Consider the following 25,628-nt stretch of genomic DNA (forward strand, 5'->3'; position numbering starts at 1 on the left):
CCTGAGGAGCAAATTGCACATCCAGGTTTGTTCAAGACTGTTACTGACAGAGACATCAATGCACTGCAGGGGAAACTGAGGGATTTAATGCCTTAAAGCTGTTGAGTTAGTGAGATCATTAACTATTGAGTTAAGTAGGACTAATTCTTACTTTTGTGGTGCTGGGGATTGAAACTAGGGCCTTGTGCTGCTAGACAAGTACTCTACCACTGAGCTGCAGTCTCAGTCCTGGGACTGGTTCTTTTGGGGTAACATTTTTATTTTTATTAATTTGTAGTTGTGTCTGTGTCTTATGAAATTTTTGAAAATGTAAGCAACATAAATTCTTATAACATAAACATTATAAGAATTAGGAAATGGAGGGACTGGGGATATAGCTCAGTTGGTAGAGTACTTGCCTCACAAGCACGAGGCCCTGGGTTCAATCTCCAGCACCGCAACAAAAAAAAAAAAAAAAAAAAAAGAGGAACCTGAAGATAAGGCTCATTTATAACCATTACCTCAAAATATCTGTTGTTGTTAACATTGTAGTTTAAAAAAAAAATGGAATATATTGTATTTCTTTTTCCTTGCAAGGATAGGCGTGAACCATACAAGAAGACATTGCACTAGCTTTATTTTCCTTTCACTGAACCTCGTATTAAATGTTTTTCAGAGTAGAGTTCACTGACTGACTTGCATCACAGGGATCTCATGGGAAGGCTGTTGGCAGCTAGAAACAAGGGGCATCGCCTGTGGTCCTTGAATACCTGCTCTGCCTTCTGGTGGGATGTCACTGTGCCTTCACATCTAATTTCCACAGTGCATCTTATTTTTTTTTTTTTTTTTTTTTTTTTTTTTTTGCTACTGGGATTGAACTCAGGGGTACTTGGCTACTGAGCCACATCCTTGGCCCTATTTTGTATTTTATTTAGAGACAGAGTTACTCAGCGCCTCACTTTTGCTGAGGCCGGATTTGAACTTGCGATCATCTTGCCTCAGCCTCCCGAGCTGCTGGGATTACAGGCATGTGCCACTGTGTTCAGTGACCCCCCCGCCCCCCCAACCTCTCTTAGCAAGAGTTAGGACCTTAAATGGGAGGCTGTCTGGTTCCTGTCAATAGTCTGGTTGAGAAATGAACCTTAAGGTGGATCTAAACCCTGCTACAATAGAGTCTTGTGGAGAGTTAAGAAAATTTGTACTTGCTGAGTTAGACCACAGCTGGCTGCATAATAAGCAGGGCACATGCACAGTGAACACTGGGCCTGGCTAGGCTCCAGCCTCTCCTTCCCAGTGCCTGCTGCTGTCTCCACTCCGGGGTGTGTTCAGTGCCTGGACCGAGGGTGGGCCTGCGGCCTCTGTTGGCTTGTCTTGCAGACACCTCTTGCACTGCCAGTGCAGGTCAGGAATGGCTGCCCCCTCGCCCCACCCTTGATGTCATGGCTTATGTTCCTTTCCAGCGCTTGTTTCCCACAACATCTGTACCAGGCTCCCATAGGAGGCAGCGTGGAATCTGGACCTCCTGATAACTTGTTCACTGTCCCAAGTAAAAACAGAATAGGGGAGTGGTGGCTGAAGGAGGTGGGGCACCGAGGGGAGGCAGAGTAGCCTCAGAATGGGTCTTGGAGAGGCTGGAGGGGGACCATGTATGCTGAGGCCTCAAGTCTCTGGCTGTCACTCCATGTTTTTCGGGCTCCAGGACACAGATGCAGAGTTAAGATTGTTAAAAATTTCAAGATTGTACCCACTGAGCATCCCCACCATGAGCCTAGGCCTGTTGCCTACATTGGCCCCCTGCTTGTAGAGCCAAAATTTGCCAAAATTTAAAATACTTTTTTTTCTTTTTCTTCCTTCCTTTTCTTTCCCTTTCTTCTTTCCTTTCCTTTTTCCTTTCTTTCCTCTTTCCTCTCCTTTCCTTTCCCTCCCTCTTTCTTTTCTTTTCCTTCCTTCCTCTTTCTTTCTTCCTTCCTTCCTTTCTTTTCCCTTCCTTTCTTTCTTTTCTTCCTTCCTTTCTCTTTCTTTTTCTTTCCCTTCCTTCCTTCTTCCCTTCCCTTCCCTTCCCTTCCCTTCCCTTCCCTTCCCTTCCCTTCCCCCCCCTCCCCTCCCCTTTCTTCTTTTGTTTTTCTTTCCCTCCCTCCCTTCCTTCCTTCCTTCCTTCCTCTCCCTCCCTCCTTCCCTTCCTTTCTTTCTCTTTCCCTCCCTCCCTTTCTTTCTTTTCCTTCCTTCCTTTCCCTTTCTTCCTTCCCTCCCTCCCTTCCTTTTTTTCTTTCTTTCTCCTTCCTTCCTTCCTTTTTCTTCCTTCTTTTCTTTCCCTCCCTCCCTCCCTCCCTTTCTCTTTTTCTTTCTTTCTCCCTCCCTCCCTTCCTTCCTCTCCCTCCCTCCTTCCCTTCCTTTCTTTCTCTCTCTTTCCCTCCCTCCCTTTCTTTTCCTTCCTTCCTTCCTTTCTTTCCCTTTCTTCCTTCCCTCCCTCCCTTCCTTTCTTTTTCTTTCTCCTTCCTTCCTTCCTTTTCTTCCTTCCTTTCTTTCCCTTCCTCCTTCCCTCCCTCCCTTCCTTCCTTTCTCTTTCCCTTCCTCCCTCCCTCTCTCCCTTCCTCCCTCCCTCTCTCCCTTCCTTTTTCTTTCCCTCCCTCCCTTTCTTCCTCTTTCTTTTTTGCCTCCCTCCCTCCCTTCCTTCCTTCCTTCCTTCCTTCCTTCCTTCCTTCCCTCCCTCCCTCCTCCCTCCTTCCTTCCTTCCTTCCTTCCTTCCTTCCTTCTTTTCTTTCTTGTTTTGAGATGATGTCTCATTGTAGTGCCCAGGCCAAATCTTGAACTCCTGGGCTCAAGCCATCCTTCCAGTAGGATGACTCAGCCTCTCAAGTAGTTGGAACCACAGGTGCACACCACTGCACCTGGCTTTTATTTTAGCCATTCTTAAGTGTACAGTTTATTAGCATGAATTATGTTCACAATGTTTTGTAACCCTCCTTATTAACTATTGCCAGAATTTTTCAGTACCTAAAATAGAAATGTAACCATTGAGCGGTAACTCCCCACCCCCACACCCCCAGTCCTGGGTGATTTCTGATCTACTTTCTGTTTCTGTGACGCTGCCTACTAGAGATGCTTCATTTCATGGAGTTGGATGTAGTGGTCCTTTTGTGTCTGGCTTATATCACTTGAGTTTTCAAGTTTCCTCTGTAAAATATTGTTCCTTTTTATGACTCAGTAATATTCCATTATATGGATGTACCCCATTGTGCTTATCATGTCATCTGTTGATGGATGTTTGAGTTAATTCCACCTTTTAGCTATTGTGGATGATACTGCAGTGAACTTTGACCTTCAGGTATCAGTTTCAATCTCTGTTTCCAGTTGTTTTGGGTAATAAGTAGGAGTGCAATGCCGGCCACACAGCAGTTCTGATCAGCATTATGAGGAACTGCTGCATTTGTTCACATTCCCCCTGAGCACACTGGTGGTTCATGCTGTTGCCAGTCTTGGCTGTTCATTTCCTCGCTCCCTGCCTTCTCCACCTTCCTACCTGTTCTGCCCTCTTTGCCTCTTGCTCTTCAATTCTTTCTTCTCCCTCTCCTTTCCTCCCTCCCTTTCCTTCTTGGTGGGTGTGCAGTGGTATCTGGTAGTGGTTTTGATTTGTGTCTCCTTGAAGACAAATGATATTGAGCACCTTTTCATGTGCTTATTGGCTATTTGTATATATTTTGGAGAAATGTCTATTCAAGTCCTTTGTTTTTTTTTTTTTTTTTTTTAATTTTTTAGTTGTGAATGGCACAATACCTTTATTTTTATTTTTTATGTGGTGCTGAGGATCAAACCCAATGCCTTAATGTGAGCTTGGCAGGTACTCTACCACTGAGCCACAACCCCAGCCCCTTTATTTGTTTTTTAACTGGGTTGTTTATCATTTTGTTATTGAGTTGTAGGAATTTCTTTTTGTATTCTGGATATTAAACCCTTATCAGATAAAAGATTTGCAGCTATTTTCTCCCATTTTGTAAGTTGTCTTTTTACTTTTTTTTCCGTTGCAGTGCTGGGGATAGAACCCAGGGCCTTGTGCTTCCTAGGCTGAGCTCTATCATTGAGTTACATCCCCAGCGTTCTTTGGTGCTTTTGGGGATTGAGTTCAGGACCATGTGCATGCTTGGTAAGTGTTTTAGCACTGAGCTATATCCCAGCCCTTTTCTACAGGGTCTGGTTGGGTTGCCCAGGCAGGCCTTGAACCTGACAATCCTCTTATCTCAGCCTCCTGAGTAGCTGGGATTACAGGTGTGTGCCACTGTGCTTGGCCCCAGCCTACTTTGTTAATAACATCCTTTGGTGCACAAAAGGTTTTAAATTTGAAGACCAGTTTGTCTGTCTTTTCTCTTTTTTGCGGGGGCGGGGGGGGTGGTCCTGGGGATTGAACTCAGGAGCATTGAACCACTGAGCTACATCCCCTGTCCTATTTTGTATTTTATTTAGAGACAGGTCTCACTGAGTTGCTCACTTTTGCTGAGGCTGGCTTTGAACTTGTGATCCTCCTGTCTCAGCCTCCTGAGTAGCAACTGGGACTATAGTCATGGCTTTCATATTATATCTAAGAATCCATTGCTTCATGAGGTCATAAAGATTTTTTCCTGAGTTTTATTTTTGTAGCTCTTGTGTTAGGTCGTTGGTCTGCTTAGAGTTAGTTCTTATGTGTGATATGAGGTGGGGGTCCATCTCCATTCCTTTGCATATGGATATCCAGTTGTTGTGGCACTATTTATAGAGACTCTTCCTCCTTCAAATGGACTTGGCCTCCGTACTGAAAATCAGCTGGTTGTACATGTGAGTTTATTTCTGGGCACTTGAGTCCTATTGGTCCCTGTGCCTCTCCTTGCCAGGACTGTGCTGTTTGATCTCTGTAGCTTTATAGTAAGTCTTGAAGCTGAAAGTATGAGTCCAGTTTTTTTTTTTTTTTTTTTCTGTCTTTTCTTCTTTATTGTTTTGTCTGTGTAGGGCTCTTGTAATTTCATATGAACATGAGGAATTCCTTTCTGTTTCTCCAGAGACTGTTGGAATGTGGTAGGGACTCTGTTGTGTCACTTTGGATGTCACTGACATTTTAGTGATGCTGCCTTCCTTCCAGTGGACATTCTTGTCTTATTACTTAGGTGTTAATGTCTTTCCATACTGTAATTTCCAGTGTTCTTTCCAATGTGGTTGGATCCTTCATAAGCTCATGGCTCCTTTCTTCCTTTAGGTGGCGTTACAGTGGAGTTGTGTTCTTGATTCCTTTTCACACTTTGATTGCAGATGTGCAGAAAGAACTGATCTTTGGGTGTTGCCCATGTACCTTTCAGCCTGCTGAATCTGCTGTTTCTCCTGGAGGCTTTCTGTGGATTCTTCAGAGGTGTGGCTTTTTTTGACATAAGATCATGTCATCCATGAGTGGTTTTACTTTTCCAATGGGATGTTTTCTTTCTCGTTGCATTGCTGTGATCAGTGGCGGCTGTGAAAGTGGGCACTCTTGTTTTGTCGCTGCGCCCAGACAGGAAGGTGTTGTTCTTCCACTGTCAAACAATGTCACTGAGCCCCTCTATCCCGTTGAGGAAGTTTCCTGGGAACCTAGTATATATTGTGGAAGGCACTGGATGTTGTCACATCCCTTCTCTGTGTCACTTGAGGTGCTCTTGTCTTTGTACCCTGCGTTCTGCTGACATGGTGAGTCACAGTGATGGCCTTCCTTAGGTCAACCTTCACCTGGTCATGTTGTGCAGTTGTTTTCCCTCTGTTGGATTTGGTTTGTAATTGTTTTGTGAACCTATCTGCATTCGTGAGGAATATTTGTAATTTTCTTTTCTTGCGACATCTTTATTTGGCTCTGATGTCAGGTAATGCTGCTTCAGTGAATTAGGAAATTTTTTTTTTTTTTTTAAGTGGAATTGTGTTAATTCTTGAAATGTTTTGTAAGATTTGCCAGTAAAGCCACCTAGTCCTGGACTTTACTTTGTTAGAAAGTTTTTTATGACTGATTAAATCTCTTGTTACAGAAATCTGAACATTTTGTATTTCTTCCTCAATTAACTTAGGTGATTCATGTGCTTAGACTCCTTGCACTTCATCTGGTTTATCTTGTTTATATAGAGTTTTTGGTTTTCTCCTCAGATCCCCTATTTCTGTAAGAGAAGTTGTGATGATCTCACTTTTATTTATGATTCTTGACTAGTCTAGTTAAACACTTGTAAATCTTCGATTCTGGTGTGTTTTTTTTTTTTTTTTTGCAGTGCTGGGGATCGAACCCAGGGCCCTGTGCTTGCAAGGCAAGCACTTTACTAACTGAGCTATCTCCCCAGCCCCTGATTCTGTTTTTACATCTCTTTTTTCCGACTCTCAGCTCTAACATGTAGCAGTTTGAGATCTCTGTCTTTTAAATTCTTGATACCCTGGAATCAGACTTGACCCCCGAGCACTGAGTTAGGTGACATGGACTTTCCCTGGTTTTATTTTAGTGCTATAAGGTAGTCCTGTGAAATTTTCTTTTTGTGGGGTACTGGGATTAACCCAGGGCCTCATGCATGCTAGGTGAGTCCTGTATCACTGACCTATGCCCCTATCCCTCTTCATTTCTATTTTGAGACAGGTCTTAAGTTGTCCAGTCTGGCCTCAAACTTGTGAAACTCATGCCCCAGTTTCCCAAGTTTCTGAGATCACAGATCCATGCCACCACATCTGGCTCTTCTTCTTTTCTCTTTTGATGCTGGGGATTAAACGTGGGGTGCTCTACCATTGAACTGCACCCCCAGCTCTTTTATTCTGAGACAGGGTCTTGACTTGCTAAGTTGCTGAGACTGGCCTCAAAGGATCCTCTGCCTCAGCCTCTCAAATTGCTAAGATTACAGGCATGGCCACTGCATCCGACTTGCATTTTCTCTTCATGTGTTTTGTTTACCTTCATCATTTTACCCAGAGTACTCATGGGAAATCTGACATTCTGACCACAGGTAAGTTGCTGAGGCTGGTCTTTTTGATGTTGAGTTGGGGTCTTGCTGAGTTGCCCACGCTGGTCTTGAACTTGCAGTCCTCCTGCCCAGGCTTTGAGCCTGCTGGGATTATAGGTAGACACCACTGTGCCTGGCAACAGCTGTCTTTTTAGATCTGGGGCTGGGAAAGATCTGCTCTTGTAAGTGTGCTGAGCACACTGTGCTCAGTCCTGCCACCTCTTCTGATGCTCCTCAGTCCCTTGCAGAGGGCCCCCTCCCTTGAACAATGTTACCACCTTGGGAATGGAGGAGGTACAGGATTTGGTAGCCTACTAACCAAAACACAGCTGTCACAAACTGCGAAGGGGGAGAGCTGAGTGTTGTTTGTGTGTGCCTGTGTGTTGCCCAGAGTGCGATTTCTGTACAGACCCTTTGGGTGTCAAGACCTTCCCAGGGAGTTATTAGTTTCTCTGCTGGTCTGAGAATTTGTTAGCAAATGAAGCCCATAATAAAGACCAGAATGTTAATAGATACTGATGTAATAAAAATACCCTCATTTACTTAAAGGTATCACTGTTCCTAGCAGCTTTTGTCAGCCTGTGTGTTCTCCTTTTGTTTTCAAGTACCCAAGACTCAGGCCTAGGTGAGGGGCTCCTGTGACCAGCTGGTGGGAGGTGCTCACGTCCAGTCTGTCTTCGCCTCCCCTTGGGGCCGCCACCTTTCTGTGTTTTTCTGTCATTTTTCTTGTTTCAGTGTTTTCCTTATTTCTGCTTAGAGTTCATTTATTTAACTTTTTAATTTGTTTTTTTTTAGGTGGCAGTTTAGATTTTCTTTTATTTTTTTCTATTATGAATACCTAATGCTGAAACTTTCCTACTTGGATTTATTCTGTTGTTCTTTTCATTTGATTTGAAATGTACTCCAGTTTCCTTAGTGATTTCACACATTTGCCCTTTCTGGTACTCTTCATTCCTTTGTGTGAATGTAAATTTCCATCTTGAGTTATTTCCTTTTGCTGAAGTACTTCTTTTAATATATTTTGTAGTGTTGATCTGCTTCTTCCCACTGTGCATGAGGACCTCTGGTTCAGAATCTCCAGGATACCCCTTGCAGGCTTGTCATACAGTCAGTATTGCAGGGGGTCCCTATGTAGTAGTGGCTTTTGAAAAGGTGATTTTGGGGGTATTTGCTGGGGATTGAACCCAGGGCCTCATGCATGCCATGCAGGCAGTCATGGTTAAATATGAGGTGTCCCTTAAAAGCTCATGTGAGAACATGGCAAGAATTTTTAGAGGCAGATAATTAGCTCATTAATCCACTGATATGGATTAATTGAGGTAACTATTTAGGTAGGGTGCGGCTGGAGGAAGTAGGTCACTGGGGGGCGTGCCAATGGGGTTTATATTTTGTCTCTGGTGGGTGGAGCGCTCTTTCTTCTTCCTGGTAGCCATGTTCTGACTGCTTTCCTTCCCTGCACTGTTCCACTATGATGCTCTATTTCACCTTCGACCCGAGCTATGGAGTTGGCCAACCATAGACTGAACTTTTGAAACCGTGAGCCAAAATAAGCTTTTCTTTCTCTAAATTGTTCCTGGAAGTTCTTTAGGGCACAGTGACACAAAACTAACTAAAACAAATGGGTACTGAGAAGTGGGATCTTGCTGTGACTAACTTGACCATGTGATTCAGAAGCCTTTGGAACTGGTTTGGTGGTGGTGGTGGGTATTTTGAAAAGATGCAAGCTAGTAAAGCTTTAGAATTGTAGGCATAGCTTAGTGGGTGATTCTGGTGAGAGCTTAGACCAGAATGCTGATAGAATTGTGGACAGCAAATACTGGGCCCATGAGGTTTCAGAGGAGGACTCTATGGGGAATTGGACTAGAGGTCATTTGTGTTATGTTCTGGATAAGAAGTTGTCTGCATTTTATCCACGTACTGAGACTTTGTGAGGCCAAATTTAAAATGTGATTAGTAGTCTGGTGGAGGAAATTTCAAGGCAGCACAGCATTCAGGAGGTGGCATGGATACTGCTAGAGGCTTTTAGCCAAGTGTATTGTGATAATCAAGAGCAGAAAGCAAAGTGGAAAAGATTTGAAAAACTTGCAGTTTGACCAGAAAACTGGGGCTAAGGAAGGTGTGGTTGTTAAAGACATTATTGCCACTAAACAAATGCTAAATATTTTACTCAAAGACAATAGGAAAGATTGCTTGAGGGCATCTCAGGAATTGGCAAGACCACACCCATTTCAGGCTCAAAGGTGTAAAAGTAAAAATTCCTTTGGGAAGAGACCAGGGGCATCCTGCTTGCACAGCCACCTAGGCATGCAGAGGCAGTAGCTGTGGACCCAGAAGGCTTGGCTACTTCCTGAGATGGTAGTAAACCTTGGTGTTGAGCACGTGGCTTCAGCCGAGAATTCAAAGGAAGACCTGGGAGGCCAGGCGCAGTGTCTCAGGGTTGGAGTCCCTGTGGGCTGCCCCTGAGAGGAGTGATGCATGAAGTGAGAAGGAAGCTGAAGCTGCAGGGGAGACTCCCAAGATTAAGACGTGCCAGTACCAGGGCACATCTGCTGAGGAACCTGCAGGAACAAGCCTGGAGAGGCTGTAGGGCCACATCCAGCAAGGCTTTAAGGGCGGAGCTACACAAGCCCTTCTGAGAGAAGGGCACAGTGCCCTGGGCACTAGATCCTGGACTTGTAGCTATGGGACTTGATTGCCCAGCTGGATCTCAGTCTTGCGTTGGTCCCATCTCTTCTTTTTATGCCCCTCTTTCTCCTTTGTGGAATGGAAATGTTTACTCTGTGCCATTCTATATTGGATGTGTGCGACTTGCTTTTGATCTTTAGGGGAGAACATCTGTGAGTTTGCCTTGAGTTTCAGATGAGAATTTGGTCTTGGATTTTGGGTAATGCTGGAACTGTTGAGACTGGTTACTTCTGGAAATAGACTGAATGTATTTTGCATTGTGAGGTGGACATAAGCTTTTGGGGCCAGGGGCAGAATGTTACTGTTTAGATATGAGGTATCTCTCCAAAACTCATGTGAGACAAAGCAAGAATTCTCAGATGTAAAGTGATTATATTATGGGAGGTATGGTCTGATCAGTGGATTAACTAGGGGGTAACTGTAGGCAGATGGGGTGTGGCTGGAGGAAGTAGGTCACTGGGGGTGTGTCTTTGGGTTTTGCTTTTTGTCCCTGGTGGGCAGAGCACTCTGCTTCCTGGAGGCGATGTCCTTCACCATGATGTTCTGTTTTACCTTGCACCAGAGCTGTGAGTTGGTCAACCATGTACTGAACCTCAGAAACCATGAGCCAAAATAGGCTTTTTTCTCCTCTGAATTGTTCCTGTCAGGTCTTTTGGTCACAGCAATATAAAGCCAACAAAAACAAGTCTTCTACCACTGGGACACAATCCCCACCCCAAAATAGTGAAGTTCTGCTTTGTGTAAGGCCATAATAAATTCATAATGGCTCTGGGCACTTCTGAATCCCTGGCTTCACTGTTTCTGGTGCTGCAGCAGTTTTTCATTTAACTGTGAGAATGCCTTCTATTTCTGGTTTAATCCTTGGTGATGACTTGTCTTTTTGTTATTATTATTTTTTTTTCCGGGTTGGGGGCGGGTACCAGGAATTGAACCCAGGGGCACTCAACCACAGAGCCACATCCCCAACCTTGTTTTGTATTTTATTTAGAGACAGGGTCAGAGTTGCTTAACGCCTCACTTATATTGAGGCTGACTTTGAACTCGCAATCCTCCTGCCTTAGCCTCCTGAGTTGTTGGGATTACAGTTGTGCGCCACCATGCCTGGCTGTTATTTCTGAGTTGACTTGATATGTGTACCTCAGTGCAGTTGGAACAGTTGTATTAATTATCATTCTCTGGTTCAACTCTTTTTTTTTTAAATTAAATTAAATTTTGGTTTATTGTACACAAATGGGGTACAACTTTTCATTTTTCTGGTTGTACACAATATAGAGTCACACTGTGTAATCACACCCGTATATAGGGTAATGATGCTTGTCTCATTCCATTATCTTTTCTCCCCCCAGCCGTCCCTTCCCCACCCCTCAATTCCCTCTACACAATCCAACATTCCTCCATGCTTCCCTTATCCCCCTTACTCCTATTATGTATCATCATCATCTACTTATCAGAGAAAACATTCAGCCTTTGGTTTTGGGGATTGGCTTATTTCACTTAGCATGATATTCTCCAGCTCCATCTGTTCACCTGCAAATGCCATAATTTTATTCTTTTTGGCTGAATAATATTCCATTGTGTATATATACCACAGTTTCTTTATCCATTCATCTGTTGGAGGATACCTAGGTTGGTTCCACAATCTAGGTATTGTGAAGTGAGCTACTATAAACATTGATGTGGCTGTATTAATGTAATATGCTGATTTTAAGTCTTAACTCCTTTTTTAATATTAAAAGCAACCTTTGATTGCAAGAAGAGCACTATAGACAGGTTACTGTACAGAAGTAATCATTTCCCTAGAAAGAGAAACTTGGACTACCACATGGCCTCAGAGTCTTTGGCCCTGGCTCCCTATTGTGCGCCTCTTGGTGCAGTGTGCACGTGATGCTTGTGTGTGTGTGTGCATGCATAGTGCTCCTTTCCCAGGTCTTGCAAGTCATACCTTCACCGCCTTTCTCACGTACCTCTGTCTTGTGTCGCTGGGTGGGCAGTTGATGCCCCATACCTGTTCAGGTTAGTGCACTTTTCCCAAACCCTGCTCACTTGTACTCTGTGGGGCTCAGGCCACAGACACCCTCCCAGGTGCCATAGCGTCGTGGAGAAGCTGTTGGCCCGTGTGGGCCTGGAGTGTGCTCTGGGTGAGCTGTGCACTTTTGGAGTCACATAGTTGCTGCAGTCCCAGGCTTTTACATTTTCCTGTTGACCAGGAGGTGGCACACCCACATTCTGAGGCTTGGCGGGCGCTGTGGAGTGAGGCTCTTGCCTCCTCGCCTGTGCGCCCTGGGCGCAGTGGCCTCTTTCCTGAGCTGAGTGCTGGTCTCTGAGTGGAAGGCCTCTTGGAGAGGTAGCAAGGGCTCCTCTCTTCTCTGAGGTGCTACTTTTCACAGTGGGTAGTTCATAACTTCTCATATTCATGGAGTTTCTTTTTTTCGGGTTTTTTGAGCCTTACGTGGATTTCCCATGATGGAGTGTATTCTGGTTTCCATAGCCATAGGTCTTTTTCTAGGATCCTAGGACCCTAGATCCTGGACTTGCATCCAGGATCCTGCTAGCAAGCACTGCACAACTGAACTGCACCCACTCCCACCAGGTGTTGCTGCTGACCCCTGGAATGTGCCCAGGGTTGCACCTAGCAGCCTGTCCTCTGAGTACCTGCCTCGGGTGCTTAGGTCCTGAGCTTGCTCTCCCTGGACTCACTCCTTGGCAGTTTGCATTTTTATGTGATGAACTGCTGCTGCAGAGGTGAAAGGGTGTGCAGGGAGTCTTGTGCAGCACTTTTCACAGGCTCTGGGGTGTGCCCAGGGCAACGCCGAGTGCCCTGAGCCATGTGGACCGTAGACTCACTTGAGAGCGTCCCTTGATGACTGGTCTTTCCTCTGGGAAGCACCTGTGCTCCTGCCCCGCCCCGCCTTCCTGCAGGTCAGTCCAGGCTGTGGGTTCCCGCTCCCTGCTCCCTGCTTCCTGCACCTGCACCCTGAAGGCGTCTCAGTGGGTCTTCCTAGCAGTGAACCTCTGAGGTTGGATTCTCTCAGGCCCCACCTGACCTGAGGGCTGAAGTTGGTGTTGGTGTGTGGTACTGGGATGGAACTGGAGCCTCCACACGTTAGGCGAGTGTTCTGCCACTGAGCTGCCCCCGGCCCCCGCTCGTTTGTGCCCTGTCAGTCGCAGGTGTGTGCGCCCTCCTTGCCCACCTTTTCCAGTCATCCTGGTTCACATGCTATTCCTGCCTCTTTCCCTTCTCCGGGTCCAGCCCCTTCTCCAATTCTGTGTCCACCCGCTCCTTGGAGGCCCTGGCAGTGCTTCTCAGGTAGCTGCCTCTACCTGCTCGTTTTCCCAGCCAGCAGTGCGTTTCTCTCCCTCACACCCTTATCTGCACTTTCTCAAAGGAGCAAGTAACTTTTTGAGTGAAAAATAACTTGTTCCACCTGAGAAAAAGACTGCAGGTTGTAGTTCTTGGTTGAAATGTCCATCCTGAAAGGTAAGCGGAAAGCGCACTTGCTTTCCTTCTCTAAGACAAGGGCTGGTCCTTACTGGGAGTGTTCATTTTAAAGATGACCACAAGAGGGCTGGGTTGTGGCTCAGTGGTGGAGCACTTGCCTTGCACGGGTGAGGCAATGGGTGCGATCCTTAGTGCCACATAAAAAAATTAACAGTTATTTTAAAGAAGTGCAAATCATAAAAAAAAAAAAAAAAAAAAAAAAGATTAAGGATGTAAAACCTCTCAGAGGGAATGAGACAACCAAGCAGTCCTTAGTCTTACAGGGTTAACAGACATACCAGAAAATTGGCCAGGACTCCAGGCTGTGCAGTTAAGATATATACCTGGAGACTGAGGCTGGGAAGTCAGTACAGCCTTGAAAGACTGTGTGGGCCGCGGAGGTACCAGGGAGTCCGAACAGAGAGACAAGGTCACTGAAGTCATGTTGCAGTGTCCCAGGTGGGGAAGGGCAAAGACCTCCACTAAGGGGACCTTTCTCTTTGTCTTTTTTCTTTTTGGTATCAGGGATTGAACCCCAGGGCGCTTACCACTGAGCCACGTCCAAGGTCTCGCTAAGTTGCTGAGGCTGGCCTTGAACTTGGGATATTCCTGCCTCAGCCTCCTGAGATCACAGGCATGACTGTGGCGTCTGGCCTACAGATACCTTTACTTCCTCAGGATAGTAAAAATCACATCTGAAGGGGAGACTTAAGATGGTGAGAGGAGGTGTGCAGGTCCCACTAGACCTCACCTCCTCCTGTCTTGGTGTTAGGAGGCTGGTCTTTGCCTGCCCCTCTGAGGCCCTCAGAACTGTGCATCTTTGTCCTCTGAGCTGGCCTTGGGCTCTCTGTCCCCATGGATTACCTCCCTCACACTCATTCTTGAGAGTGGAGAGGCTTGTTCCTGTCTTGGTTGGACTTTGTGTCTGATTCTTCTCTTGGAGGGTGGAGCTGATGGAGATGGTGGTGGTTAAGGATCAAAGCTCTTCTCCTTTCAACTTTCAAGTATTGCTGTTTCTTTGTTACTGCTTTATATGAGCTGCATATGCTTTAGAATCCTTTCCTGGGGTGGGCTCTTGTTTACATAAATGTAGTATTTTAGTCAGTTTTTCCATCTCTGACCTTAAGACCTGACAAGAACAGTTTTTTTTTTTTTTTTTTTTCACATAAGGGAGTTTATTAAGCAGAGTGTCTCCCTGCAGGGTAAGAGAGAAAATGAGAGGAAAAGAAAGGGAATGAGAAAGAGCGTGCGCTAGAGAGCGTGGAAAAGGGAGGAGGATAGAGAAAGTGAGTAGGAGAGAGAGAAGCATGAGAAAAGATGGCAGGGTAGCTACCGTGAAGCAGTTGAATTCCGCCGGGCTAACGGGACCAATAATGGAGAAGGATACTTGCAAGCTGACTGATGAACCAATAGCTAGCTAGGATGTTCACAGATTGACAGTAGTTGGGAGGCGGGGAAATGGCTGCAACGGAAAGGGCAGGGGGAGCAGCTTTGTACATTACATTCCCCCGTTTCTGTTTTTATAAGAAAATCTTTTGTTCTCCAGTTCTTTCCGAAGCCTTCTCTCCCTTTCCTGCCTAAATGACTGGGGCTGGTTTTGCAGGTGAGATGTAAAAAGTCCATTCTCCTTCCAGACTTCCAGAGGCAGATGGTTTTCATGGACTTCATTTCCTCGATTTGACTGATCCCCTATTTCTACATTAACTGCCTGTCCCCAATTCTGGCTTCATTCACCCCTCTAATTTTAGGAACTCCTTTGCTGTAGGGAAAGGGGGTCGATGACTGCTCTGGCTTCTTCGGGCTGGAAGTGGGCAGTGTGGGGCAAGCAGTTTGGAGTTCCCTTTTTAGAAATTGGGTCAATTGAGGGGTCCATGGTAGAAGTCCATTTGGGAAGAGCAGGTTGTACAGGCATCTGGAGGTGGGTGCTTCTAAGAGAGAAGAACAAAAAGACATGAGTACCGAAATGAGATTGATACAATATAAATGTTGCAGAATCTGGAACATGCCAATGAATATCATAAAGATGACGGAAGTCAATAATTCCTCACCAGGGGGTGGAAGAACTGAGAAGTTGTTCCCATAACAAGGCCTAGCAAAGGCTGGGGAGGACAAGGCCTTTATTTTGGAACTTTAACATTGTCCAGGTTATCAGGAATGTAAACACAACATTTAGTAGAGATCTCTATACTTCTGTTACTAGCAAACATAGATTAAGCCTACCTGTGTCTGTAGGCCTTAAACTGACTAAACCTTCTGACTCTGGCAGTCTCTCTTGATAGTTATCAGGCACATTTGCCTAAGAATCTCTCTCTTGTAGCTTTTAGTCTTTATTCTAGTGGGCTAACACAAGTGTACATCTTAAGTTACATTTAACTATTATTTCTTTTAAGTGCCCAAGAATGGCTATATTTTGGTTTTAACTGTTTTGCTGGGTGTTTAAGATCAAGCTGGTCAAAGTGACCTGTTCCTGACAAGAACAGTTTTGAGGAGGAAAAGTTTATTTGGTGCTCAGGGTTTTAGAGGTCCCAGTCCATAGACAGCTAAGGCTACTGCTCCGTGCCTGAGGTGAGGCAGAACATCATGGCAGAAGGACATAGCAGTCAAAGCAAAGAGAGCTCTCTGCTCACCAGGGACAAAATTAAACCCAAAGTCTTGCTCCCAGGGACCGCCTTCCACCACACCCTCTGCCTGCAGTCACCCCCCAGCTGATCCCTGTCAGTGGATGAGCGCACTGGTTAGGGTAAGGCTCTCCTAACCCATCCTTTCACCTTTCGACTTCCTTGCACTGCCTCACCTCGTGCCCAGACTGTAACACAAGGTATAGATGCTTATTTGTCCGGAGGCCTCATCGGTTTCTTCTGTAATTGGGCTTGATCACTCCAGCCTTTGCAGTGATTGCACCTGCACCTTAGTGTTGCCCTTGCCGGTGGCTTCACTTGTGTGTCTCTTTGCCCAGATAGATTTTAGGTGCCAGGTAACCTCATCAGGTCCTAATGAGTATTTCTTTATCTTTTGACTTTACATAATGATCATTTTTTCTACATTTTTTTTTTGAAGGACCTTAAAGGCTTTGATCCAGGAGAGAAGTTCTTCTATAACACGTCATGGGGAGATGTTTCTCTCTGGGAACCTTCTGGAAAGAAAGTGGTATGTATTTTTTATTTGGTTTTCAGTAGAGAGTGAGTGCGGGTTGGTCTGAAGCACGCCACAGGTGTTGGGATGCCTGGTGGGTGAGGTGGGTGAGTGGGAGGGGGCATAGGGATTAGGAGGAGACACAGTTCAGTGTGGCCACGTGGGACTGCCGATGCCACTGGACCTTTGACTTAGTAACTGTCCTAAGTTCAACAAACCACGTCATTACATGTGGAACCTCGCAGTGCTAGTGGCTTCTCAGCCATTGAAGGCTGCATGTGAACCGTGGCCCGAGCTGCTGTAGCAGAGTGGCCGTGTGGCTTTTGCCAGTGGTGTAGCCGTCATTAAGGCCTTAACCCTGCACACCGGCCATGCTGGTGTGACAGCCTGTAGCAGCAGGTCATAGGAGAGAGTAGCACAGAACTGTGTGCTGTGAGTGGCCCTCAATGTCACCATTGTGTGTTGCTTCACAACAGGGACCTGTTCTGAGAGTGTGTCCTCAGGTGACTGCATTGTGTGCTTACTAAGCCTGTGGGGGCAGCCCACTGCACACCCAGGCCGCAGACCTCCTGCAGCTCACTCAGCCCTGTGGGCAGCTGCACAGGCTCAGTCGGTCTCTGCACTTTTGAACACACCTACATGTAGGAAAGGAAGAGCAAACAGCAGGTAAAGATCAGAAGGGGGAATCCTGTGTGTGGATGTACTCGCTGTGCTCGGAGCTGTAGGACTGGGAGCTGTGATGGCCAGGACTTTGTGGACGCTGGACCCACACGTGTGATAAACAGCCCTAGCTTACCGTAATGTTTCCACGCATAGACTTATGCGTGTAGGTGTGTAGATGTGCAGAGAGCCGGTGTGCCTGCCCGGTGTTGAGTGACCTGTGTGAGGTTGGCCGCCCCCTGCCGGCTTGGGTAAGTAAACCCACAGTTGATCTCACATCCTGGTTCTAGAAACTAAAATGAAAACACACCACTGGATCAGGGAACATGTTTGATAGCTGGAAATCTCAGACTATCATACTGAAATGTGCAGCATGTGGCTGAATCCCCTTGCTGAGGGGCTCTGTGGGAAGTGGCACCATTGTTGTCACATCCGTCAGTGTCAAATTGAGCCTGTCTCGGTTCACTTGCTGGTCCCTCACCAGTCCCTGTCATTGCTGGCCTTGGGGGCTTTGAGGTAAAATTCCTGTAAATTATTCATTGTTTTGTAAAAATTTCTTCAGGCATCTTTCTTTTGTCCCACCCTCAAGTCCCATTTTTCAGTGTTTTGACCAGCCTCCTGGACAGGACATTCGGTTCTCTACTCAGACACAAGAGTCCCCTGAAATCACCATGAGTTAGTTATCTCCTATTTAGCACAGTTCATGGCTTTGAGAGACACCTTTTTTAAAAGATCTTGATATCTTGAATCCTAGGCCTCACTGATTTTTCTCACCTAAATTCTTAAAATATCCCACAGTGTAACAAGCAGTGTGTGTAATTCCATGCTTTCATCAGGAAACATCTACGAACTCCTGCTGCAGAGCAGGTAACAAGCTCTGCAGTACCTGCTCTGGAGATGTAAGAGTCAGGGGTTCCGTTGCCCCAGGAATGTGTGTTCTTGGAGAGAACAGGGCCTTGGTGTTAACAGACACCACTGAGGAAGGAGCGACTTGGAGTCCCAGTGTCAGCGTGGTGCCTGCTGGTCTATCATTGCATTTGCAGGTGGCCCCTGTCAGTCAGGCTCAGGGGACGGGGTTTAGGGACAGAGACCAGACAGTGTCAGAGCAGGAGAGTGGTTAGTATGCCACACCGTGTGGCTTGTGGTGCAGCGAGTTCCTTGAGGGCTCAGAACAGAGCCCTGTGATGCAGCTTAGGGCCGTGGGCTCTCGAGGAGCTCTTGTGGGTGTGGTGCAGAGTGGCTCTGCAACCTGGAGTCTGGCTTGTGTGTGTCCGCCCCTCTCGCGGGGAGGCTTCTGGGCACACGTGGTTTTGTTTCCCAGGTGAGTGCTTGGGTGAGTGGCTGTGCCATTCCTCCCCACCAGCGGCGGGCATTGCTGTGGTCTTCAGATGGTGTGTGGCATGGGTGCCTACCTTGCTCGGGTCTGCATCTTGCCCACAACTGAAGACCTGGAGCTTGTTGCCTTGAGTCTCTTGGTATCGGATGCCCTCTTTGGAAAGAGTTCATATCCATGGTTGTTAGAGCATCAGGTCGCTTGTCATCTTAGGAACTTTGACCTTGAGACATGGCTTTCTTTTTTGGGTGACTCCCAAGTTCGCATCTGCCTGTGATGCCGCTTGCAGTTCTGAGCAGTGTCTTCCAAGGAGCAGAAGCTTGTTGTCTCCATGAAACCCAACCATCCGCCCTTTCCTTTCGCAGGTCTTGCCTGTGGCATTGCGTTTTAGAAACTTCCTCCCGGTTCTGTATTCAACTTCACAGAGGCTGGTGTGCGCTTATGTCCGCTTCCACTGATTCTCTGTTGAGCGTTGTTTTTCACTGAAGTACAGATTTTCAATACTGCATTTCATTGAGTAGAAGGTGGACCATTTTCAATGAACTACTAATGAAACTAGAATAATACTTAAAACAGTGTTGTACCTTGTACCAGCCCCAGCGGCTCGGGCCTTTCACCCCAGTGAATAGGAGGCTAAGGCAAGAGGATTACAGGTTTGAGTCTAGCCTGGACACTGGTGAGACCCTGTCTCTAAATTTTAAAAAGGGTGTGTGCACTAGGCAGTTGCTTGTTCCTTACAGTTCTTAGACTGTCAGGCATCACCATCTGTTGACTGTTACCGTCTCTAGCAGTGGGAAGTGAAAAAGACAGTAAAGGTGGGTCTGACGGATTGGAAGTCAGGTCAATTGTAGGTGAATTCCAAGTTCTAGAATTGGGAGTAAAATGACATAACCAAGACAAATGAGGAGCTAGGGAAGAAAAGACTTTCTATTACAGAAAATTTTTATTGTAGTTCAATTCAAAATACAGGGCTGGAACTTGTGGTTTCAGGGCATAGCTTAGGTGGGTCAGTAAGCTTTGAGTTTCAGGCCAAATTTTGGGTTTGTATGGTTGACAGGCTAAGTATATTTGTTATTTGTTAGGCCTGTTTTTTTAAGAATAATATTTGGAATGTGTGAAAATCCTGTGAAATTGGAGTTGGTTCCATAAGTAGAGTTGCACTGGGACACAGCAGCTGTGCCCATCCCTCACTGGGGCAGTGCAGTGTCACTGTTCCACTGTGGACAAGTCCCTCACCCTGGGCTCGGAGTGAGCACTGCTGCTCAGGGTGGGTGGCGTTGGTGTGCACCGCGGTGGGGAGCCCAGCTCTTTCTTCATTTGCCTAAGACTTGTCTTTTCTTTTGACAGAGATACCGAACAAAGCCATACTGTTGTAGCCTGTGCAGATACTCAACAAAGGTGCTTGCTTCGCTCAAAAACCATTTACATCGTCACCACGAAGATGAGGCTGACCAGGAGCTGGTGATCCCATGCCCCAACTGCACCTTTGCCTCTCAGCCCAAGGTGGTGGGCAAGCACTTCAGGATGTTCCACGCACCTGTTCGAAAGGTCCAGAACTACACAGTGAACATTTTAGGTGAGACTAAGTCATCTAGAAGCGACGTGATCAGTTTCACATGTTTGAAGTGTAGCTTTTCGAACACCTTGTACTACAGCATGAAGAAGCACGTGCTAGTGGCTCATTTTCACTACTTGATCAACTCTTACTTTGGCCTGAGAACTGAGGAGGCAGGGGACCAACAGAAAGCAGGCGATGCTGCTTCTGAGGACAGGACCCCCCCGCCCGACCGGTACTACTGTAAAAAGTGCAGTGCCAATGCCAGCAGCCAGGACGCTCTGATGTACCACATCCTGACATCCGACTTGCACAGGGACTTGGAGAACAAGCTGAGGTCTGTGATTTCAGAGCACATCAAGAGGACGGGGCTCTTAAAGCAGATGCACATTGCCCCAAAGCCAGCTGCCCGGGTGGCCATACCACCCAGCAGCGGCGCCCCTGGCATCCCGGCACCGCCACCTTGCTTTCGTCTTACCTTGCCACAGAGCGGCCAGAGCCCGGCCGTGGTGCAGCCAGTGACAGTGGCCCCGGGTTCTGCTGGGAGCCTGACCCACTCCCCGCCTGCGGTGGCCCAGTCCCATGTGACCCTGGTCTCCAGCCCTCTGCCTGTGTGCCAGAGCGGCCTCTCCCTGCAGCCCTCCGCCCCCCAGCCTGTCCTCCTGTCTCACGGGGTGCCACTCAGCCAGCCCGTGAACCCCCCTGTGTTGCCCCTCACCCAGCCTGTGGGGCCCATGAATAAGCCTGTCGGGAAGAGCGTCCTCCCCGTGAGTCAGGCTGTCCGCCCCGGGGTCTTGCCCCTCACCCAGCCTGTGGGACCCATAAGCCGACCTGTTGGGCCTGGTGTCTTGCCTGCCAGTCCCTCGGTCACCCCCGGGGTTCTGCAGGCTGTCTCACCAGGGGTGATTTCTGTGGGTAGAGCAGCGCCATCGGGGGTCCTTCCTGCAGGCCAAATGACCCCTGCGGGGGTCATCCCTGGGCAGACAGCGACTTCTGGGGTTCTCCCCACTGGCCAGGTGGCCCAGTCAGGAGCTCTCCCTGTTGGCCAGACAGCCCCTTCTCGGGTTCTTCCCCCTGGTCCGACGGTGCCCTTGAGAGTTCTCCCTGCAGGCCAGGTGGTCCCATCTGGCCTGCTCTCTCCCAGCCAGGCCGTCCCTGCGGGGGTGGTCCCTGTGAACCAGGGTGTGAGTTCTGGTGTGCTGCAGCTCAGTCCGTCAGTCAGCACGGGTGTCCTGCCCGTGAGCCCCCCGGTGAGGGCCGGGGCCTCGCAGAGCACCACCTTCCTCACGTCAGGCTCCATTCTCAGGCAGCTCATTCCCACTGGGAAGCAGGTGAATGGGATCCCCACCTACACCCTGGCTCCGGTGTCTGTCACTCTGCCTGTGCCCCCTGGCACCAGCATGGCCACTGTTGCCCCCCCGCAGGTTCCCGTCCAGCTCTTACCCTCGGGCACAGGTACGCACGGGGCCAGTTCCCTGCCCAGTCTGCCCTCCCCACCGGTGCTGGTGAGCACTGCCCAGAGCGTGTTCGTTCAGGCCGCCCCGTCCGCAGCGGATGCCAACCAGGTGCTCAGACAGGCCAAGCAGTGGAAAACCTGCCGGGTGTGCAACGAGCTCTTCCCGTCCAACGTCTACCAGGTGCACATGGAGGTGGCTCACAAGCACGGCGAGTCCAAGCTCTGCCGGGTGTGCAATGAGCTCTTTCCGACCAACGTCTACCAGGTGCATGTGGAGGTGGCTCATAAGCACGGCGAGTCCAAGGCAAGCGAGAAGCTGGAGCCCGAGAAGCTGGCTGCATGCGCACCCTTCCTGAAGTGGGTGCGGGAGAGGGCCGTGCGGTGCCTGTCCTGCAAGTGTGCGGTCTCGGAGGAGGAGCTCATGCGCCACCTGCTCATGCATGGCCTGGGTTGCCTGTTCTGCCCCTGCACCTTCCACGACATCCGGGGCCTCCTGGAGCACAGCAGGACTAAGCACCTGGGCAAGAAGAAGCTGCCCCTGGACTACAGCAACAGGGGCTTCCAGCTGGACCTGGACGCCAGTGGCAACCTTCTGTTCCCCCATCTCGACTTCAGCACCATACTGCCACGGGAGAAGCTGGGGGAGCGGGAGGTCTACCTGGCCATCCTTGCCGGGATACACTCCAAGTCCCTGGTGCCCGTGTACGTTAAGGTGAGGCCTCAGCCGGAGGCTCTGCCCAGGGCCCCCAGCAGACAGAAGCTGACCTGTCCCTTCTGCTTTGGCACCTTCCTGACAGCTGAGGCCTATGAGCTGCACCTCAAGGACAGGCACCATGTGATGCCGACCGTCCACACGATGCTCAGGTCTCCAGCCTTCAAGTGTATCCACTGCTGTGGGGTCTACACTGGAAACATGACCCTGGCGGCCATCGCTGTGCACTTGCTGCGCTGCAGAAGTGCTCCCAAGGACAGCAGCTCGGGTCTGCAGATCCAGCCAGGTTTTATTGAGAGCAGCGAGCTGCTGTTGGTCAATGGGGAAGTGATTCCTGATTCTACTTTTCCTGTAAAGAGGAAGTTGCCAGATGGCCATGTGGGAACAGATGACCAGCTGGAGCGGGAGGAGCCTCTGCTTGTCCTAAACACTGAGGTAGCGCCAGGTCCAGAGAAAGGGACAAGTGTTGTGCCTCTGAAGAGACAGAGGAACGAAGGCAGGACAGAGGGACTCACGGCTGGCGATGACATGCTCCAGGTCTTGGTATTAGACCCTAAGAAATATGAAGGCCGTTCCTACGAGGACAAAAAGCAGTTTCTTAGAGATTATTTCCATAAGAGGCCCTATCCTAGCAGAAAAGAAGTAGAATTGCTGTCCTCGCTCTTATGGGTGTGGAAAATCGATGTGGCTGCGTTTTTTGGGAAAAGGAGATATATTTGCATGAAAGCAATAAAAAACCACAAGCCCTCTGTGCTTCTAGGCTTTGATATGTCTGAACTTAAAAATGTTAAGCACAGGTTGAACTTTGAATATGAACCACAGCATTCATAGGAGAGTGAGCCTCAGCCCCAGGCCATGTGGTTCCTGGACATAGACTGCCCTGCTGAGTCCAGTCCCCCCTGCTGCTCTTCAGGTGCTCGGAGAGACTTCTGCTGAGGAAGAGGAGGGTTCTTAGATTGGTTGTTTCCTGCAGTTGGGGTCTAACAGTTACTCTGTTTTCTTCTGTCATGTAAATTAAATCTTTTGGTATTCATGCACGTCTTGTTTTCCTAGTAGCTCAGTATTGGATGAACTGAAACCTGCAAGTACTTGGTTTTTAATTTTAGGAAATGTCAGCTTGTTGGAGAGTTCTTGATCCATGGGAGATTCCTACAGACCTACAAAGTGGCGGGCACAGGGTTGTGTCGGAGGAGTGCACCCTGTGATGTGTGCAGCTCCCTGTGGACACCCTGCATTAACTTCTGCCGGTTCTTCGGAAGCTGCTTGCTTATGAGATTATAATTCTGATTTAACACTTCTTCATATTTGTCTTGACGACTTTTTTTTTTTTTTTTTTAGGTCATAACTCATAGAAAACCAAATGTTTTCATTTATTAAAAATACCCCGAGTCTAAGGTCTGGCGTGCAGCTCATCATGGAGCTTTGCTTTATAAAGTCACCGTAGGAGCAGAAGCACTTTCCAGCTCAGACTTTGGCAGGCCGCTCCTCACTCAGGTCAGCGGCTGCTTAGTGCCTTTAGAGTAACACCCCCCAGCGTGCTGCTCCAGCCTGAGCTGCTCCCAGGCGGGGCAGTGGCCCGGCGAAGGACCCAGAGCTGTCCCTGTGGTGGGGTAGTGAGGGTTGGGATGCGTGGCGAGGAAATCCTGGGCTCTCTCTGCTCTGGCCCGATGGTGCAGGTGAGTGGTCAGGGTGGCTGCTGAAGTCTTCACCTGTGGTGTCTCAGGGTGTGAAGTAGCATGAGCTCCCAGCACCAGGGCCGCCCCACGGGGCTGATCGGTGCTGTGGGGCACGCAGCAGAGGGCAGGACAGTCCTGGGAGGCCAGCAGTGGATTGCTTGCATGCAGTTGCTGTGATGTGTGCTTTTGAGGCGGTTGTGAAACTGGTCTGTGGCACTCGGTGTACTCTTGTAAATTCAGAGAGCTTGTTGGACTTTATAGTTGTTTTTTTTTTTTTTTTTCTTTTTTTTTTTTTACCTATTGTTTCAGAGTGTCTATTTTGAATTAAAATTTGTTACACCACTGCAACTAGAGCTGGTTGATTCTTTTAACATTAAAACATGCTGTGAGCCAGGCATGGTGGAGCTCAGGAGTTGAAGGCCAGGCTGGGCAACATAGTGAGACCCCATCTCCTGAAGAAATGAACAAAAAATTACCGACTCATAGGAATAATCTAAACAGGGATATAGATACACATTTATTGTTAAGGATCATTACTTGTGTGAAAATAAGCATGACTCAAGGCCAATCACCAGTCACCACGTTGGTGCATGTGTGAATTTGTTTTTGTTACTGTGAGAAAGTATCTGAAATTGGGTGGTTTCATAAAGAGGTGTTGGCTCATGGTTCTGGAGGCCCAAGGTGGGGGAACTCACCTGGTGCCCTCTTGCTGGCAGGGGCCTGAGGGGGCACAGGGCATCACGAGGCAGAGACTGATCCTTCTGCTCTCAGGGCCACCAGGGTCCAGGCTGAGGCCCTCATCTCATCCGACCCTCCCAGAGGCCATCTGTGGGCCACGTGGAGGATGCAGCTCTTCTGCCCGATGCCTCACAGAGGGATTAGGTCTCAGCATGTGTGCTCGTGGGTGGCTCCCAGACCATAGTGTGACTGGGGTTCCCTGTTTGTGGCAGCCCCCACAGTGCCAGGGAGGACACAGCTGGGAGGTGGGTGCCATGAGCTTTGCTCTTGCTGCCCCTGTGCTGGGTGGTGGAGTCTGGGTTGGCCCTCCTGCCTGCGTGTGTGCTGGGGCCCCTCAGCCGCCACACCTGCCAGAGAGCAGCAGCACACCCCCCCCCATGCCCCGCCCCGCCCCAGTTGGGGCTGCCAAGTGGCCCCTAGTGAGGCAGAAAGCCTCGGGAGCGTGACCACCATCAGTACATTCTGATTTTTCACGCATCTTAGCTGTGTTACAGCTTTCGATGCCGAATCTTAGTGCTGTGTGAATTGCTAGTTACTAAGCAGATTTATAGGGGTATAGATAAGTAAAGTTGAGCTTTGGAAAGCACACGTGAGAGTTCTTGCTGATGTAATAATTTATTACTGAAAAATGACAATAATTTTTAAGGTCTGCCTAGAAATACCAGCTATTCAGTATTTGCAGGGAGATGGGCTGAAAGATGGGCAGCCAGTCAGGCCCAGTCGGCACTGCCATCAAGGTGCCTGCCCTGACCTGTGGCTGAGGGTGGGTGCTCAAGGGGTGGGCAGGGGTGGGCTTGTGTGCCTCCTCGGGTCCATGCAGTCTCACATGTGTTTCTGCTGCCCTGGTGACATGGTGCTCAGCGGTGCCGTGCTTCTGCTGTAGCTCCTGAGCTTTTGGGGTGTGCCGGCTGCTGGACGTGGTGGCACGCACCCATGGACACAGGTGCTTGGGACTGAGGCAGGAGGAAGAGGAATTCAAGGCCAGTCCAGGAAACGGACTGGTCTCAGGATAGGAGAGGGCTGGGGATGGGGCTCGTGGTGGAGCATTTGCTTAGCATGTGTGAGGCCCTGGGCTCCATCCCCAGCACTAAAAAAAACAAAAGACGCACAGGCATCCTGACTTGCTCTGCCCTTTTCTGGTGTTGACACTGTTGGTTCCTGGAACCCTTGCCGCATGCCTGGTGCCCTTCTGGACCCTGGGAATGAGTGCCACGTGACAGCCTGCGTGCAGGGGTGCTGGCTGGAGAGCGGCGAAGCTGCACACA

The 25,628-nt window shown here is 48.5% G+C and overlaps 1 protein-coding gene across 3 annotated transcripts in view; it reads left to right on the top strand.

The window, feature by feature from the left end:
- Adnp2 (ADNP homeobox 2) overlaps window positions 1–22,982 on the top strand; it is a 33,044-nt gene extending 10,062 nt beyond the window's left edge. For all 3 annotated transcript variants that reach the window (XM_047526012.1, XM_047526011.1, XM_047526010.1), the window contains exons 3-4: window positions 16,159–16,248; window positions 19,574–22,982. In XM_047526012.1, coding sequence (XP_047381968.1) covers window positions 16,159–16,248; window positions 19,574–22,780 — 3,297 coding nt within the window. In that variant the 3' untranslated portion in view covers window positions 22,781–22,982. The remainder of the gene's footprint in view (window positions 1–16,158; window positions 16,249–19,573) is intronic.
- The last annotated feature ends 2,646 nt before the right edge of the window (window positions 22,983–25,628 follow it).

This window comes from Sciurus carolinensis, chromosome 15 (assembly GCF_902686445.1).
Source record: "Sciurus carolinensis chromosome 15, mSciCar1.2, whole genome shotgun sequence".
Taxonomy (NCBI): Eukaryota; Metazoa; Chordata; class Mammalia; order Rodentia; family Sciuridae; genus Sciurus; species Sciurus carolinensis.